The sequence below is a fragment of the Peromyscus leucopus genome, chromosome 17, assembly GCF_004664715.2.
Source record: "Peromyscus leucopus breed LL Stock chromosome 17, UCI_PerLeu_2.1, whole genome shotgun sequence".
Taxonomy (NCBI): domain Eukaryota; kingdom Metazoa; phylum Chordata; class Mammalia; order Rodentia; family Cricetidae; genus Peromyscus; species Peromyscus leucopus.
In genome coordinates this window covers 25,623,129-25,641,186 of record NC_051077.1, presented here as the reverse complement: position 1 = coordinate 25,641,186, position 18,058 = coordinate 25,623,129, and the positions used below count along the sequence as shown (strand labels likewise).

Genomic DNA, 18,058 nt, shown 5'->3' with positions numbered 1-18,058 from the left:
CACCACAGGGCTTAGGCATCAGTGTAGCTCAGAGTCTAGTGGTCTCATCTGGCCAACAGCAGGGAATGCTTCTGGAACTCGGGATACATGCAGCATCCTTGAGGATGTACCGAAGCCTACTCCTAGTTCCAGTGGGGTGGGATAATTTATTTTGCAGATGAAGGCACTTGGTGGGAATAAGTCCTCACAAGAGGGCTTCAGATCTCTGAAAATAAAATCCTCAAATCGTCTTCCTTTCTTTATTTCTTTTCATCTTAATTTAATTATTAATTTTCAGTACTGAGGATTAAACCCAGAATCTCAGGAATTATTTTTCTGATACTGTAGACTGTTCAACACAAAAATTATTCATTGACTGTATATATATATGCATGTATGCATGTACATATGTACGTACATACATATGCATCCTCAAGTTTTTGAGAAGGGGAGTAAGATAACTCATGTACTGTGACTAAAAGGAATTCATCAAAGAATTTTGACAGTCTTGTCCATTGATTGCTTTTGTTCAGAAAAATTAAACACAGAAAACACACAGAGGAAGTGTATATATAATAATTAGGATTTCTAATTACTATTTCACATACCATGAAGGCTACTTTCTGCTGATTCTGTGGCTGCCTCCAAATGGTCAGAATGACGGCCGTGCAGAGAACAAGAAACAGGGCGAGAAGAGCCAGGCTCCAGGCTTCCAGTCTGGCAATGGCCTGGACTCCATACGTGGTTAGAATACTCATGCCCAAGATGAGAAAGGCTGTGGGGGTCAGTACACATGGCAGAGTCAGCACACGTCCTTTCCCCATGCTTCTCAGACCTAGTGGTCTATCCTGGCACAGCATCAAGCTCTTTATAATCTACTTTGCACACCGACCCCTCACTTCTTTTCTATTGTGCAAAAGAGACAGGCAGTGCACTTCACCCATCTAGGAAGCATGGACATGTCCTCATCTCTGTCTTTTTAGAAGCCAACCTTCCCATTTGCCACTAACATCCTGTCATATGACTCCTCATTTCCTATCCTCAGACTATATGGATAGGATGTTTTTGGTGGTGTGTGGCTTCCATTTTTTTTTCTCAAGTGAAGAATGGAGCATTGCCTATTTAAGCTATTTATAAAGATTATTTGTTAATGCAAACAAGTAATATCACATGATCTGAATCTTCCAATTCCAGGCAATGATGTCAGGCTTCTTCTGATCATCAAGTATGCAATAAAAGCCCCTCCTATTTGCTCTCGGAGAAACTTGTTCTTCTCTAGTTTGCCATGGTCTTATTATACAATCTCCAAGGGCAAGAGTCTGTCTTGCTATCCCAAGTGCCCAGAACAGTGTTTGGCACTCAGGTAATACCCAGTAGATGTCACTAAACACAAAGAAGATTAGGTAACCAGTTGAGCAAACAAATCTTTCCTGTACTGCTTCCCATCAGGTTCCAGTTCTGTTACTTGGCCTAATTCTTCAACACAGGGAGCACCTTGAGCTAATGGAATGTGCCAGCGTATAATTCTGCCACTCTTACTGTAGGAGTCCTTTGCTTTTGTGTGCATGTGTGCGACTGTGGAAACTGTGTGTCATGGCATGCACACGGAGGTAAGGAGATAGCCTTGGAAGTTGGTTGCCACTTTCCACCTTGTTTGAGGCAGAGTCCCTTATTTGTCGCCGTGTACAGCAAGCTACTGGGGAATTCTCTTTCTAACTCCTACCATGCCACGGTCACACTGGTATCACAAGCATGTACCTCCTCACTCGGCTTCACATGGGTTTTGGAAATCTCCACTCATAGCCTCACATTTGTGCAGCATGTGCTTACCTACAGAGCTTTCTCTCCAGCTCATAAATCTTCCTACATAATATACCAGGACCCCAACTACCAGTACCTCCGTAGGTCAAATTTCATGTCTCAAGTTGGCTGCTAACACGTCCCAGGCAATGCGAGGCCTTGTCCTTTCCCTCCCACAAGCACTGGCTCTACCCACCCACATCTATTGGACCTTTCCACATCTGTAGTGACGACTTACCCAGGAATCCCACCAGGAAGCTCACGAGGGAAGCCGACTGTCGCGTGGGCAGGGCAGAGGGGCTGAAGAGGGTCCGGAGGCTGAAACCCTGTCCTTGTATCATGGTGACCTGGGACTCGCTTTTTGACGTCGCGCAGGTACACGATTCCGGAATTTCCTTCTCAGGGGTGTATTTGGGCTGCTCATAACACAGGCCAGGTTGGTACCTATCCCCAAATAAATATCGGCGTCTTTACTCTCATCGGCCCACGTGAAGTTGCCACCTTAAACTCTTTTGGTGAGACGCTTTACAAAGCCACAGCGTGTGCGGTCAGGTGATACGTCTTGTGACTCCAACTCACAGGGTGCCCAGCTAGGCAAGGGGACAAACCTCTCCCATCAAATACCCACAGCAACTCCGAATTCCCCCTCACTGCTGTGTAGTCAGAGAGTTGTACAGGAGATGCCAAAAAGTAAAGTTAAGATTAAACATGAAGCAGTGATGGAGACAGGATGCTACCCGCAGCCTCTGGTGCCCACTGGAATCGGGATTCATGAAAACGGCACAGGAACAGCCACCAGCTATGGAAGCCAGAGTCCCTTGGGCTTGGCATTCAAAGGCTGCCATCAGAGCCTGACTCTCTGCCCGTGTTTCCTTGTTTCTAACCGACTCATCTAGCTTCACCCGGAGATGCGCACTCAGCTACTTGGCCACCTAACTATGCCACGGGCACCATTTCCCTCTGTTCTTTGCCCCCATTCCGCTACAACCCCTCAGTGTATCACCCGCTTCACATCCTAGTACCCGCAGCCCTTGCCTATTTCAGAAACTGCCCCCAAAGAAGTTCATCCACTAAGGAAAATGCACAAAGGAATACAGAAGGAAGGCACAATGACCCATGGCACCATTAACTTAATCGCCTTAAGTTAGCATTTCGGTACAAGTTCATCTTGGAACGTATGCAGACATCAACATTCATTATTTCTTAATGTAAATCTGTAATGTTATTTAAACAAATCCAAATGCTGTAGCTTTGTGTCTTCAAATTGGAATAGTTATCAATATACCGAAATGACAGTTTTTTAACCACTGAACAAATGTACCCTTTTTTACGTCACTGTTCTCCTACTGTTACTCAAGCCAGTTACGTTTTCTTCACACTTGTCAATCTACCTTTTCTGTGAGCACCATTTACATCTATTTGTTGGTGTCTCCATGATAAGGTCTTTAGGAAAAATCTTAGCACTAAATTGTTAATGCCAAAAGTACTGGTTAAGTACATACATATTTGGGAGATATACATTTATTGACTTGGAAAAATATTCAGGATATATTGCTAATATAACAAAGGCAGTGCTGTGTAGTAGACAAGAATAGGGCTCTATTTGTCTGTCTGCTAGTATTTACAATTCCAAAAACACAACACGTTTATGGATCTCCACACATTTTAATAAACTGCCTTGTAGACTGGGACCAGCTATCGGTAAGGGTCAAACTAACCTTGACTTTTTGCTAAAAGCCAAGTCTGCTTCCCGTACTCCATCTTACTGCTTTAATGGCCACGGCCTCCCACTTTGGTGAAACTGCCGGCTCTTTGTAGTCCTTTCTGTCTCTGCTCCCTGTATCCCACCGGGCACACACCCTTCAGAACCTACAGAGACTCACCTGAGGATGAGCACACAGGCTGCAACCAGAGAGTAGGCCATGAGGGTGCCGATGGACATCATGTCCACAAGAGCCTTCAGGTCAAAAAGGAAAGCCATCACAGCTATTGGGAAACAGATAAGAAAGGTAAAGCCGAAGGCCTCTGAGGACATTTCTTATAGTTGGTCACTCAGTCAGGGACAGCTGACTGACACTTTTCTCTTTGGGTACCAATAACAGATCAACATCACAACATCCTAAGATGGTCTCTGGGCCATATAAACAGATAACACTAACACTTCAAAGCCCCCAGCTCTTTAGGAAACACTAAATACATCTGGTACGATTATTTAAGACATACTTGGCTTGACCAAGTGTGAAAATATTAAATAACAAAATACTGCGTTTTGAGGTCTTAGAAGGTAAAGAAACACTGCCAGGCAATACCAATTTTCTATATAACAGATTATATAATCACTTTAAATTCTATCTGTATCAAGTCATATGCAACTCAGAACATTTTAAGTAGTCTTTACAAAAATAATACGTATTTTTCAATAAAATGACATTTTGGGATGTAAAGTAAACTCCAATCAAATTAAAGCCACACATTCTGGAAGACTGATTAGATGGGAAAGATCAACTTACAATCCTGTACACGAAATCTCAATAATCTTAATAAGTAAAAATACCTTATATTAGTTGAACTTACCACATACTATTCCCTATTTTAGTAAACAGATAACACCACATTCAATTTATATGATGTCCTAGACTTCTTTACAAGTTTTATAGTCTATGACCTCACTTTATCTTCCATCAATGACCCTAGCAGGCAGAGGAAATTACTTCCATTTTAGTTACATAAAATGGACAATATTTGTTGACTATTTATTTGTTTACTTATTTTTTACAAACCCATGGTCTTCCTTGATAGGATTATTCCTGTCTTATAGACAGGTTGATTTAAGAATGTTACAATGGGAGGTACTGGCAGAGCTTTCCTGTCCTTACAACTCCACAGTATTTCATCTTCTCTCTGAATATGCACCACATGCCTCCCTCTGCAAACATCTCATTACTAGTATAATTATACAATAGATTATTAAACTTTTAGCATGCTTGTGATAACCATAGATAGCCAAATACTAATTATTCATATAAACTCAACAACCCAAATGGAAAAATGTGCAAATTTGGGTGTGAGAATGTAAAATATACAATATTTTAGAAAGACATTAACTGTCTTATTATAATGTTAAATTCCATTCTTCCTAAGTTAAGGAAAAGTTAAATTATCTTTAAAATTCTAGATTCAAGGTAGAATTATTAATGGGAAAGCTTTTTACTTTGTGGAGAAGTATTTATGACGTGGCTCATCTTTACCATTATGATGAACAGTGCTTCTCAACCTTCCTAATGTGCTGACCTCATGTACTGTTCCTCATGTTATAGTGACCCCCCAACCATAAAATTATTTTGTTGCTCCTTCATAACTATAATTTTGCTACTGGTAATATAAATTTCTGACATGCAGGATATCTGATATGCAACCTCAAAAGGATTGCAACCCACAGGTGGATAACCACTGACCTAGAAAAATCATTTTATGAGGGCAGAAATTTAAGCCTGAGAAAAATGATTTGACCTTCTTACATACATCTCAAGTGTCAGATTTAGAAGATGTGTGCCAGGTGGAAACTACTTAGGCAAATGTTTCTTGACCTGAAAGAAAAACCAACTGGATAGGTAATAAAACATTCTTGATCCCAACTTCCCAGCACATTGGAGTCTTAACAAAGTCAGAGTTTTTATTGAAATATCTACTCCTGAGATAGTTTCAATTCACTTAGCTATAAAGTTCACTACAGTCTTTCTCTTCTTTCTGTGTCGGGACCCTTAAGACTACTGTCTCAGTTTATACCATCCCTGGAAATTCCTGCATGCTCTAAGAACCTGGCCAGAGGTAATTAACATGGACACCATAGCATGTCAAAGTGTAGGCAATCTGTATTCTAAAAGCAAAACCCGCATGTCCAAACTACTGAAGGACAACTGGGTTCCTAATGGGGGCTGAGAAGGTACAAGTCTAACCCTGCTGGGCAACCCACTTCACTCTGGGCAGTGAGGACAACCAACTTCAGATTATCTCTGGCATTTCTTTTCTTACGGTAGACTAAGAGTTGGTAAAGCTTAGTTTTTCAAAAGTCCTGCAATCATTATTTTAAAATTAGTACTTCCAATATTAAGCAATGGTTCAACTTAGAATTTTTTTCTGTGCCCAAATTATAACTTTATGTGCTTATTCACCAGTTAGAAGAGTGATACCTAATACATAGTGGAGAGTCATTAACTCTTTGTACATTGGTTAGATGCCTGAATGGTTAAAGTAGTAAAAACACAGAATCCCCAGTGATTAGTTATGAATGAATTTCAGTGTTTCACCATCACCAAAATTGTCAGATGTTAATCCCAAGATTCACACACTAATTTACCCAGGATTTTGATCTTAACTTACATGCACAGCATGCAGACCCTTTTTAAGTCCACGCATGCGCACAGCACGTTTTAGTCCAATGATGGAGAAACCCCGGGTTTGTAAAGCTTACCAGAAATGACCCCCGCGGTCAACGTGGCAGCAACGGGTGACTGCCTCTTACTCACTCTCGCAAGAAATCTAAACAGTAAGCCATCCCGGGCCATGGCAAACAGAATGCGGGGTAAGGGGAACATAGAACCCAGAAGACTAGAACAGAAAAATTCATAATCCAACGTGAGTTGAGTATCACTCTACCAGCGTACATACAGGTACACAAAGAAGTCAAAATATCAAAATAAGAAAGTCACAAAGTTACTGAACCTTACATTAATCAAAACAGAGAACCACCTAACTCCACATTTTCCAGAGTTCTGGATGAAAACGATCCCCCTTTTCTTAGTAAAAGTCAACTCTCTCACCTGCCACTGCACCCGATGACAAAGTAGCAATTATTGGTGTCTTCGTTTTGGAATTGATTTGAGCTAGACATTTGAAAAGCAACCCATCCTCCGCCATAGCATAGATTACACGAGGCATTGGGAAAATGGATCCAAGAAGACTGAGTAAAAAGCAAAGACATGCAGTATGGCAAACACGGTCATGCATGATCACACCCAGAAGAGAAACACAGTGATTGTAATACACTCAGCGCGGCAGCTGGGACCAAGGACTCACACAGGCTTACAGTGCAATATAACTGGGCATTTAAACACACCTGCCAATATCGGCCATTGTGTTACCCAGTACTCTTGCAAATATCTGCCCACACAAATTATAAGACTGACAACAGTATCGCAAGTCATTTGTTTGTATCCATGATTGTTACTGAATTAAAAGTGAATTAGACTTTGCAAAATAAAATGAAGGGTGAAACACCAAGATGTTTTAGTGTTAACAATCCAGAAGGCAAAATTCCCAAATTAATGGGTCATTAAAAAAGATTAATCCATTTTATGTCACAGTAAGTCACCCACTTATACAGCGATTATGTATTTTTCATATTACCATGATTTTGCAACCTCTAGCTTGATCTTTGATACAAGTAATAGTTCCAAGCATCAAAATTATCAAGGTAAACAATGGCTTAAAAAAACAACATACTATAGATTTAGTATATAGAAGGAGCTACAATTAAGTGTTAGTAACAGTGAGGCTTAATGGATAATTTTTGCTTAAGGTAAATTCAATTATTTATGTTTACTATTGTGTCATTCTACATATGATTCAGCTGTGAAAGTAACTAAGAAAAAGAGGTAAAATATTTGATTCTAAAAGCTTTCTTTTTTTTTTTTTTTTTGGCTGGGCATGGTGGCTCATGCCTGAAACCCTATTATTTGAGAAGTTGAGGCAGAAGATGGCTGAATTTTGAGGCTAGCCTGGACTTCACAGCAAGAATCAGGCTAACTGGCTACACAGCAAGACCTCGTCTCCAAAAACAACTATTTTCTTTTTCTTTTTTACCCCATTATTTAGAGAATATTTTATTAGTTTCTGTCATCAAACCTGCACAGATGAGACCATACATATTTAATTCAGTGTGTTACCCTTGCACAAATGGAAAAAAAAATAAGTTTAACATTTCTAGTCCAATGTGGCTGTTGGTTTCTGTACAATGCCAACCCAACACAGTAAACTGAGAAACTTTTATTCCAAAGTTGACAGCAAAAGTTTCCAAAAATCCAAATTATATATGTGCAAGGCCCAACCATAGTAGTAGGCTGTGCATCAGTAGTTGATGTAGCCACAGGCTTTGAAGATCATGGTGGCACAGTGTCTTCAAAGTTTGGACTTCAAACTGTTCAAAATTCTTCATAATAAACCGCACCAACAGCGGATGACTGAGAATTCCTAAACTTGCTTAGTACTATTGGGACCAGGACACTAGAAACTAAAAGTACATTTGAAAGAAGAAAAATAAAAATCACATTGATAAATTATATTGAGAAAAATGTCTAGTTTCAGAATTGTGAAAATTGTTCTCAATTTAAAAAAGGAATTCTCAGGCAAAAAGCTTTTCTCTTTGAGAATGTTCTACTCTGCAGTGTGGTATGAACTAGAACAAAATGTGTTGCTTTGGATCATAGGAGAGGCTTTGGAAACCTGAGCTGTAACATATTAAATGAGGAGCTCCTGGAAATCTGAACATTTGACAGTCAAATTCCCTTTGCCTTTCATATAAATAAATAATGTCCACTGGTAATGTCAGAATGGTAATTTCTGTCTCTTGAATAAATCCACTCTGATCAGTGCTATAAGGAACAAAGGTTCAGTATGCCACAGTCAGAAGCACATTTCCATTTTAAAAAATGACAGAGCGTATGGCTTCTGGTCCCAGACACACTGCTGCTTTACAGAGAATTGTCCCAAGGGTGAAGTCTGTGTATGGTCTCTAACTGAAACAATGTGAACAATACTGATGGCAGTAGCATGAACACCCCAAAGGTGTCTAATGTAATATGTGATTATGTGTGACACAGGTATGTGGGGGTCCCAGTGCTATGCATATTACTATTGTAGCTTAGACCACCATTATCTTGAAGAAAAAAAAAAAACTGGCTTAGCTGATGATGGTCGCTTTTTCTTTTTTTGGAATCACTCAAGATTTTTAGAAGGAGGTTCTGGGCAAATTATTCATTGAGTGCATAGTTGTATAATGCATTCCTCATGTTAGGATATTTTTAGAATATACAAAATCCATCTTGTGGTACCAGTGGCTAGGGTACTGACCCAGGGCCTCCAGAATGCTAGTCACAAATTCTACCACAGAGCTATCCTTAAAACCCACTAAAGCAAATTTGAAGATATTGACTACACTTTGCAAGACCCCTGGGAGACCCAGTCCCACGGACAATACCATGTACCTTGTGGACAAGGCGCAGAGGGAGCCCGCAGCAACCACGTATTTGGCGGGACCCCAGCCCACATATTCAAATGCTACAGGAAGGGGGCTCTTCTCATCCAGGAGGTAGTAAGGCATCATAAGCGTTAAGCTGCAGAAACCCCAAAATAGGCCATAAAGCAAACCAGTAAGGAAGTCACTATTCCGATGGGAATAGCTTTTTGGGGATTCCGGACCTCTTCACCTAAGGAAACACAGACAGAAGGTTTGCATGGTTAGTTAACAGTCAAGCAGCTTAGAAACTTCCTGTGGATCAAAGCACCCTCCACCCCTGCCTCCATGGTCATTCTACCATGTTTTTTCCCTTTTACATTCTTAGTGGGTTCTATCTATTTCATGTGAAATTTCCTTTCTCTTCTTCAGGATACTTTGGTATTAACAAAAAATGATCCAACTATCAGAGGGAGAAGAGAACGGAATATACAAGTCAGTTTCTTACTTGCGAAAAGTTGGGGGGAAACGACCTGTGAGCCCCTCTTAAGTGTTTAGGCCTAGAATGGCAGTTGATGTGGGAAACAGCCACACTGGTATTTTGTAAGCTTTTGAACTGCAAGGCTTCAAACAAATTTATTTTATCTATTTACATGAAACTTTAGTTTCTATAAAAAAAATCAGAATATCCTTCTTACAATATTAACATTTGAAGCTCCCCAGATACGTGAGTGAATTACCAGGCTATGCACCTGGAAAGCTTGAAAGATGCCAGGGTGAGTATTTTGTCACTTCGGATAAAGAGAAAAGAAGTGGTATAGTATTTTGCCTGGTGAATGGAAGAGACAATTTAAGACAATGACCATTCTGGAAGGCACAGAACTTTCAGTTGAAAGGTTAAGGAATTGTGAGCATCATTTAAGATTCCTCATCCAATCAGCCAGATGTGTTGTCTTAGGTGGTCGTCATAATATCCTCAGGGCAGGTGCTGCTCTGGACAGGACAGACATCGATGCTCTGAGAGTTTCACCCAGTGGCTTATGTACCAGATGCAGCGTGGTCTGCGGGTGGATGTGGAGTTGGTGGTACCCTTCCCACCCCCCATCTCATCCTCTCTCCTTGACCCTCTGCTGCACCTGCAGCTCCCTACCCCTGTGGAACCCTGTGCTTCGAACTATCGAGGAGACACCGCCCTTACCAGTTGTGGCAATGCAGTCAAAGCCCACAAAGGCATAAAAGCAAGTTGCAGCGCCAGCCAAAGTTCCGGTGAAGCCGTAGGGCATAAAGCCCCCAGCCCCATAGATGCTTGTTCCGTTCTCAGAAGGTGGTTCTCTGAAATAAAAAAAACAGACACTATCAGCAACTTCACAGAAACTGTACTTTCTGGTGATTTCTCCCAAACCGCATCCTTGGAAGACTGTTGTTGCTCATTGGCTCTTTGGAGCTAATGTATATAAGACCAAAACTGTATTTTGTCATTTTGTTCTACAGAACATGGTAGACTCCCTCACAATAAAAAACGCTCTATGTCACTGACATCCAACTACAGGCTATTCAACAGCAAATACGGAAGGCCAAGACAGACAGACAGACAGACAAGGTCTCACTATGAGCCCTCATTGGCCTGGAACCTGCAATATAGCTCAGGCTAGACTTAAACTTCTGTCAATCCTCTTCCCTCGGCCTTCTGTGAGCACCACTGTGCTGATCTACATAGACATGTGCTAGATGGAGCACACAGGCAAGCAGGGTTTTGACATCAGAGATCTCGTATGTGAGCCACGCTCTACAATAAAGGTAAGGAACTTTCTCTCTCCCCTCCTCCCTGCAAAGAATCAATTTTTAACACATGAAACAAAAAGAAAGGCAGACTGTACATCTTTAAAATTCATGTAGGGGCTGGTGATGTAATGTAAATTGTGATGTAATTGTGATGTAAATTTACAGTGATGTAAATTGGTGACAATGTAGAAGCACAAGCCCGACAACCAGCATTTGATTCCCAGAACCAGAACAGTTTCTTGGAAGAAGGCAATCGACTCTTGTAAACTGTCTTCTGACATCTACCCACTTATCTCAGTTACACAGACACACAGAAACATACACACAGTCACACACACACACACACACACACACACACACACACACACAGATATACAGAAACACACAGACAAACACACACAAACACACAGATAAACACTGAATAAATAAAATTAAAAAATTGAAAAAAAAAAACCCAAATTTACTTAGAATATAGTTGAAAAAGTTAGAACAGAATCCCATAGGCTTGATTAATCATCCTGAAAGTTTAATGCATTACCATATAATAAAAACTATAAGACCAGTAGACACTATCTTTCCCCTATCAGGATGACTGGAAATGACATATATATAAATAAAAAAAACATGTACATACACCTTACACCATATAATAGATACTCCTGTAATCTTTTGTCTGCTTAGAAAAGTAATACTACTAATAAAAATAAAATGGCCCCCAAGTGAGTGGTACTAACGGGAAGTGTGGCCTTGCTGGAGAGAGCCACGCGCAGTGTCTCAGACCACTTCCTGCTGCCTGTGGGATCAAGATGTAGCTCCTTCTCCAGCACCATGGCTGCCCGCATGCTGCCATGTCCAGGGATGATGACAGTGTACTAAACCTCTTAAACTGTAAGCCACTCTAGTAAATGTTTTCCTTTATAAGAGTTGCTGTGTTCATGGTGTGTCCTCACAGCAGTAGAAACTTTAACTAAGACAGGCTCCCAAAAAGATTTTTTTTTTTTTCATGACAGGGTTTCTCTGTGTAGCTCCAGCTGTCCTGAGACTCACTCTATAGACCTGGCTGGTATCAAACTCAGAGATCTGCCTGCCTCTGCCTCCCAAATGCTGGGATTAAAGGCATGCAACACCATGTGGCTTCCAAAATCCTTAAAAGCCTGAAAGCATGCAAACCATGAAACTGATGGTCCCAAAGGAGAAACCACAGGATGCAAGAATCAAAAATATTCCTAGTTATTTAGAGCTGGTGAACTGTTGGGGAGCAGAGGGGGAGCTCTTGCAGGATTAGACTCTGCCCTCGAGGCTGCCTTGGGGGCCAGCATCTGCAGAGCTTCACCCAGTGGCTCAGTTGGAAGCCCAGCCCTACCTTAGTGTGGGGAGCCTGGGAAGAGGTGCCGCATCCTAGAACCATCCTCCAGACAGGTCTCAGCACCAACAAGACTGAGAACAGCTACTCTGAAGAGAACTTGCAAGTATGTTCTCTTAAAATGTAAGAGTGGGAGTAGGAGGGGCTAAATATTTTACCTGGCACTCGCTGATATATTTTTGAGAAACTCTTCACTGATCTTCCAGTTGGCCAAATTTCCTTTCACAAACCCGGCCACCATTACAAAGAGAAGGACCAGGATATTAATAGCTGTGAAGAATTTATTCACCCAGGCGGACTCTTTTACTCCAAAAGATAACAGACCTACGGAAAAGGAGAAGGCATTAACGTGGGCTCTTTACCCGCAGAAAAGGCAATGGATTCTTGATGCCAATACATGCACCGGAGATGATGACACCAGCATTCATATATTTACCTTCCGTTTCTTCCATTCTATGGCCAGTTCACGTCATCACTTTTCTGTGAAGCAATGCCTTTGGAGACACCACTGATTTTGATTTCTGGAAGCAGACTGTGCTCACACTCAAGAGTTCCACACTGTCTATGTAAGTTTAGTAATCCTGGTTATTAGTAGAACACCTAACTAATTTGAAAGGCTGTCCTTAAAAGCTATTCCAGGGCTAATGTAAAAGTCTGCCATGCACCTTCTGATCATATCACCAGAAAATAATTCTCCTAAGTGCCATGCCAAAAACATTCTCTGTTAAATTCATTCTCACCTGATAGATTTACTTTATATTAGGAATGTAAATATCCTATTCTAGTAGTTAGAAAAAACAGAACAGTGTAAAGAATGAAGATCAGCTATGATATCCCTGCAGAATTCTCCACATGCACACACATATATTTCTGCACCAACAAATTTATCATCAGTTTTAGCAGCTGCATAACATACTATGTGGAGACACTTTAATCCCTTATTTATGGACAATTAGGTCACTCTTGCTTTTACTTTATAAACAGCACTGACATCATTGCCATCTTATAAATACCCCCCTGCATTTTCTAACATTTTCCTTACAGTAGTGTTACAAATTGAGTGTATGGGAGGGCATGCAGTGTGTGTGTGTGTGTGTGTGTGTGTGTGTGTGTGTGTGTGTGTAGTATACAGCATGTCCATATGGGTGTGTGCATGTGTGCATGAGAATGCACATGGAGGCTGGGGGGTGCAGATGCACATGGCCATTCCCAGCTTTTAGATGAGTCCTGGAGATCCAGACTCACGTTTGCATGGCAGCCTCTTCACCCACCAGTCATCTTCCCAGCCCCAGGACATGCATTTTCATACAAAACAATTGGGCCCCACTTTCATTATACAAGTTTTAAGAGTATTTTATTTATACTGATTTATAAGAGGTATTTATACACTAATGTTATTAGCTCTCTGCCAGTCATTCGTGGAACATATAGTTTCCATCTCCATCATATTAAAAATGACTTCAATTGGTTTATTTCAGGGATAAATCGAGAGCCCATGCCCTGTGTGTGTTTTAGCCAAATGCTCACAATGAACTTCACTTTCATCCCAGTAACTTGCTTTTAACCTTAACCCATTGCTTGTAAATGTAAAATTTCGTTAGAATAACTGACATTTACCTATTTTAGTATCTACTTCTAATGAGATTTTCCCCAGACTTTGACCTTCAAATATTCACGTGTTTCCTTTTAGTTTTTAAATGCTTATCCTATCCGCATCTTCAACCCACCTGAAGTAGGGATCTTAGTTCAGCATTTACTGTGGGGGCAATGGTTTCTATGAAAAGACAATGCCACAGATCTACTAGCCTTTACCCTGTATCCACAGCACCCACTTCCACGGAAGCAGAACTGTGCAAGCATGGACAAGAGCAGATGAATCTCATTCTTCTGCATGTACAGTTCCCACTCTGACCTAACAACTGCATTAATGGCATAAAGGAACGTCTCTCATTAATATTAAAAAAATGGATGCTCTCAAAACAAAAACTGACATCTCCGTCCTATGACTTACTGCATTCCAGGTGCCTGTTCCTCCAAAGCGAGGTTTCTCCCTTTCATGTACATTTAATCCTATTGTGAAACAGAGAGGAGACAAAGCCCACAGTGACCCGGCACTGACCTTAGCGGGCCTTGATACGATATGCTGACCTCATTCAGAGAACCCAGGCTGCAAATCTGTGTGACCTACTTTCCCGGGGCCCATTGATGTGGTTCATTACAGGAAACAGCATATGATTCGTTTTCTTACCTGCCAGAAGCAATATAAGGCACACAGCAAAAAAGTCTGGATATTCCGCCAGGCCGGTGTAATTCATTTTGAAGTACGTCTTGAAAAACTGACCAATCTGTTTGTTAAGAAGTTCATCGAAGGTGCCACTCCATGCTCTTGCAACACTGGATGTACCTTCCCAAAGCAGAATGTTCAGAGAATAAAAGGTTACTGGTAGAAAATTAACGTAACTCATCTGATTAGTTGATTCCTGGGTAAACCTGGCTGGCCTAGGTCACACCGACTGAAAAATTTAACCATATTAGAAAACCAAATAATTACACACACACACACACACACACACACACACACACACACACACACACACGAAAAGAATACCCTCCCCCCTTTTTTTTGAGACAGGGTCTTGGCATGCAGCCCAGGCAGACTTCATACAGGTGTGCAAATGCTCGTATCGGGCAACTTTATTTGCAATAAAGAACTCTTTAGAGGCTAGAGAGATAGCTGAGCAGTTAAAGCACTGCCCACATAAGCAAGATGTCAATTCAGATCCTTAAGTAAATCTCACCGGGCAGCGTAGCTGGTAAGTCTAGCCTCGGAAGGTAGAGGCAGGACCCAGAAGCTAGCTGGGTAAAACTAGCTGGAATGTAACCACTGGGCTCACCTGAGAGATCCTGCCTCAGAGAACAAAGCAGAAGGGCCATTGAGGAAATTCATGACATATTCTCCGACCTCCCCATGTACCCCAAGACAGAAGCATGTGCAGCAGCATACATGTATGTACCAGCACGCACTCACACGCGCACGCACACACACACACACACATACACACACACCTTATACAAACTCATGAAAAAAAAATGTATTGCAGAGGCAGGCGGATCTCTGTGAGTTCCAGGCCAGCCTCGGCTACAGAGTGAGATCCAGGACAGGCTCCAAAGCTACACAGAGAAACCCTGTCTCGAAAAACAAAACAAACAAAAAAAGACAGAGTTGCCGGGCGCTGGTGACCCACGCCTTTAATCCCAGCACTCGAGAGGCAGAAGCAGGCGGATCTCTGTAAGTTCGAGGCCAGCCTGAGCTACAGAGTGAGTTCCAGGACAGGCTCCAAAGCTACACAGAGAAACCCTGTCTCGAAAAAAAAAAAAAAAGTATTTTAAAAACTCCAAACAACTTCCAAACTCATTAAGAATCACAAAATCAAAGGTGAAGCATAATCAGAGACTTCAGCAATGAGGACGTATTTTAGAGATGACAAAAACAAGAGGCAGGAAGAAGTGATTCTCTCAGGAGCACCCCACCGCTGAGAAGAGCAGGTTTACCCCTAGCGCCGGGGCTCTCTGGAGAGCCATTTACACCCTGTCCACAACTGATATTTGTTTTTGAAATATACCTATGACATATGACAGGATGAGATTCCAGCCAGTGATGAAGGCCCACAGTTCTCCAACCGTGACGTATGTGTACAGATACGCAGACCCCGTCTTGGGAACCCGGGCCCCGAATTCAGCATAGCAAAGGCCTGCCATCACTGAAGCCAGGGCGGCGATGAGGAAGGACACCACGATGCTGGGGCCAGAATCTGCTTTGGCGACTTCCCCAGCCAAGACATAAACTCCAGCTCCGAGAGTGCTTCCAACCCCCAGGGCGATGAGGTCCATGGTGGTCAAGCAGCGGCAGAGTTTGGAATCTTCTAGACTGTCCAGCGTGACGATTTTTCTCCGGATCAGACATCGCGCAAAAGTCAGCACCGCTCTGCAGGGAATCATGGTGAAGAGAGCACCCTGGGGGAGGGAAGAGGGGAGGGGGGTTACAAGGAGGGTTCTGCGGCCATCTCCTCTCCCACTGGACAAAGACAGACAGCGGGCTCCCCCCTCCTTTACCTAGTAGGTACTTGGGTCAGAGCAACCAACCAGGAGGGTTAAAGATGAGAAAACCACATATTTCTGGGGTTCACTCACACATGCCAAGATAAAGGGACTCCAACAGGGGGCTTTTGGGGGAGAGAATAAAAAGTGACTTAAAAGATTCACTATTTGGTCCAATTACTGTAGTTTCTGTAGACACGTTGAAAGGATGCCTTTCTTCTTCAATGGCTAATTTACCCCTCACTAGAAGGCAAGGTTTAGGGCCTGCCTTTAAAACTATTTTCTTCTCTAATCATTCATCCAGTTCAATATTTCTGAGCCTTCTCAAATGCCAAGGCTGCACTAGAATATATGTAGAATGCTTCACGCCTATGTGGTCTCATTTAAGGGACTTACAGTCTAGCTATGGCCTAAATGTAGGTAAAGGATGGTGGTTATATACTCAAAAGCTTTATTGAATGTGTCAGAACCACTCCATTTTCCTCTTAAGCTGGGAACAAAAGAGCAGATGTAAATTCACTAGAAGAAAAATCTGCTTCCCAAAGCATGCTTAGATTTCTCTTATGAAAACTGCCATCCATCCATGCTTTAAGTATGGGTTGGTCTGAAACTACATGTGCCTATTATGCTTGAGGTTTTAAAACAAACAAGTTCAAAGCCTGTGGTATTATCTCACATTCTTTTCAAATGGAACAAATAATGAAGAGAAAGAGCTCCATTCTCCAGTTGGCCCAAAGTGTGGATTTCAGTAATGTGTACACACACACACACACACACACACACACACACACACACACACACATTGTATTGCAGCAAAAAAAGGTCTGAACCAAAATATTAACCTAACCATATTTTGTACTTCATCTAATACATATTGTTATTATCTATCTCTGGGTTAATTCCAAGAAATATGTATAACTTATGTGCAAAAGAAATATTGCAATTTTAAAAGTCTGTTTGACTTTGTCTACAGAGACATGTAATTCAGCAGACTGAAGACAACTGATGCTGTGTATTCATCAATGCAACCGTAGACATTAAGTCATGTCCGCTTGTACTTCCGGGGCTGAACACCGGCACAATGATCTGCTGGTGTAGGGTGCTGGTTCCTTCAACTTCATCATATTCATCATCAATAACAGAAACTTATGAACCTGCTGCATGTGACACTTGCCTTATGTCCTTAGCCTTAGGACATTTGGGCTCTAACATCCCTGTAGAATCAGGGATTCTGATGAGAGCAGAAACAAGTACATATCCTTTTTGAACAAATGATTATTTTGTTAACTGTTAAAACAGTAGCTTCGTTTGAAGAAGAAAAATGCATGTGAGCTGAGACTGAAGATAATTAGACAAAGGGGGTATAAATACTATGTGCATGTCTCTGTATGATTTTATTGAGACTAAGGATACACGTGAATCTTCCCTGACCCACTCCCAACCTGAAGAATGACAGCTTCTAACTATCAATACTTCTTAAGCAAGCTGGAGATGTAACTTCTAAACTTTCTTCAATCCAGGTCATCAATTTGACAGCAGAGAATTCTGGGTCTAGTAAACCCTCATACCAGATGATTCAACACCAGGGGGCAGCTATCCAACCTCCCAACCCCCTTATGTATCATTTGAAATCTGCTAGTTACAGAAAAATGTCCATCCTGGATTGTGGCTTTATTTCCATATTTGATGCAAAAAGTCACAGAAACAAACTCTTCCACTCCTGCCCTATGACAAGGCTGATATGTCAAACTTAGTCCCTGTGCCATGATCACATGCCCTCATAAAAATACTACAGGACGAAAAAA

General features: G+C 41.6%; 1 protein-coding gene across 1 annotated transcript in view; it reads right to left on the bottom strand.

Moving 5' to 3' along the window:
* Slc7a2 (solute carrier family 7 member 2) overlaps nt 1-18,058 on the bottom strand; it is a 58,684-nt gene that overhangs the window by 7,618 nt on the left and 33,008 nt on the right. Inside the window, 10 exon segments of the mRNA XM_028872354.2 lie at nt 588-754; nt 2,018-2,223; nt 3,663-3,765; nt 6,251-6,387; nt 9,042-9,171; nt 9,174-9,263; nt 10,209-10,342; nt 12,314-12,479; nt 14,404-14,559; nt 15,779-16,169. Of these exon segments, the coding sequence (XP_028728187.1) occupies nt 588-754; nt 2,018-2,223; nt 3,663-3,765; nt 6,251-6,387; nt 9,042-9,171; nt 9,174-9,263; nt 10,209-10,342; nt 12,314-12,479; nt 14,404-14,559; nt 15,779-16,154 (1,665 nt within the window). The 5' untranslated portion in view covers nt 16,155-16,169.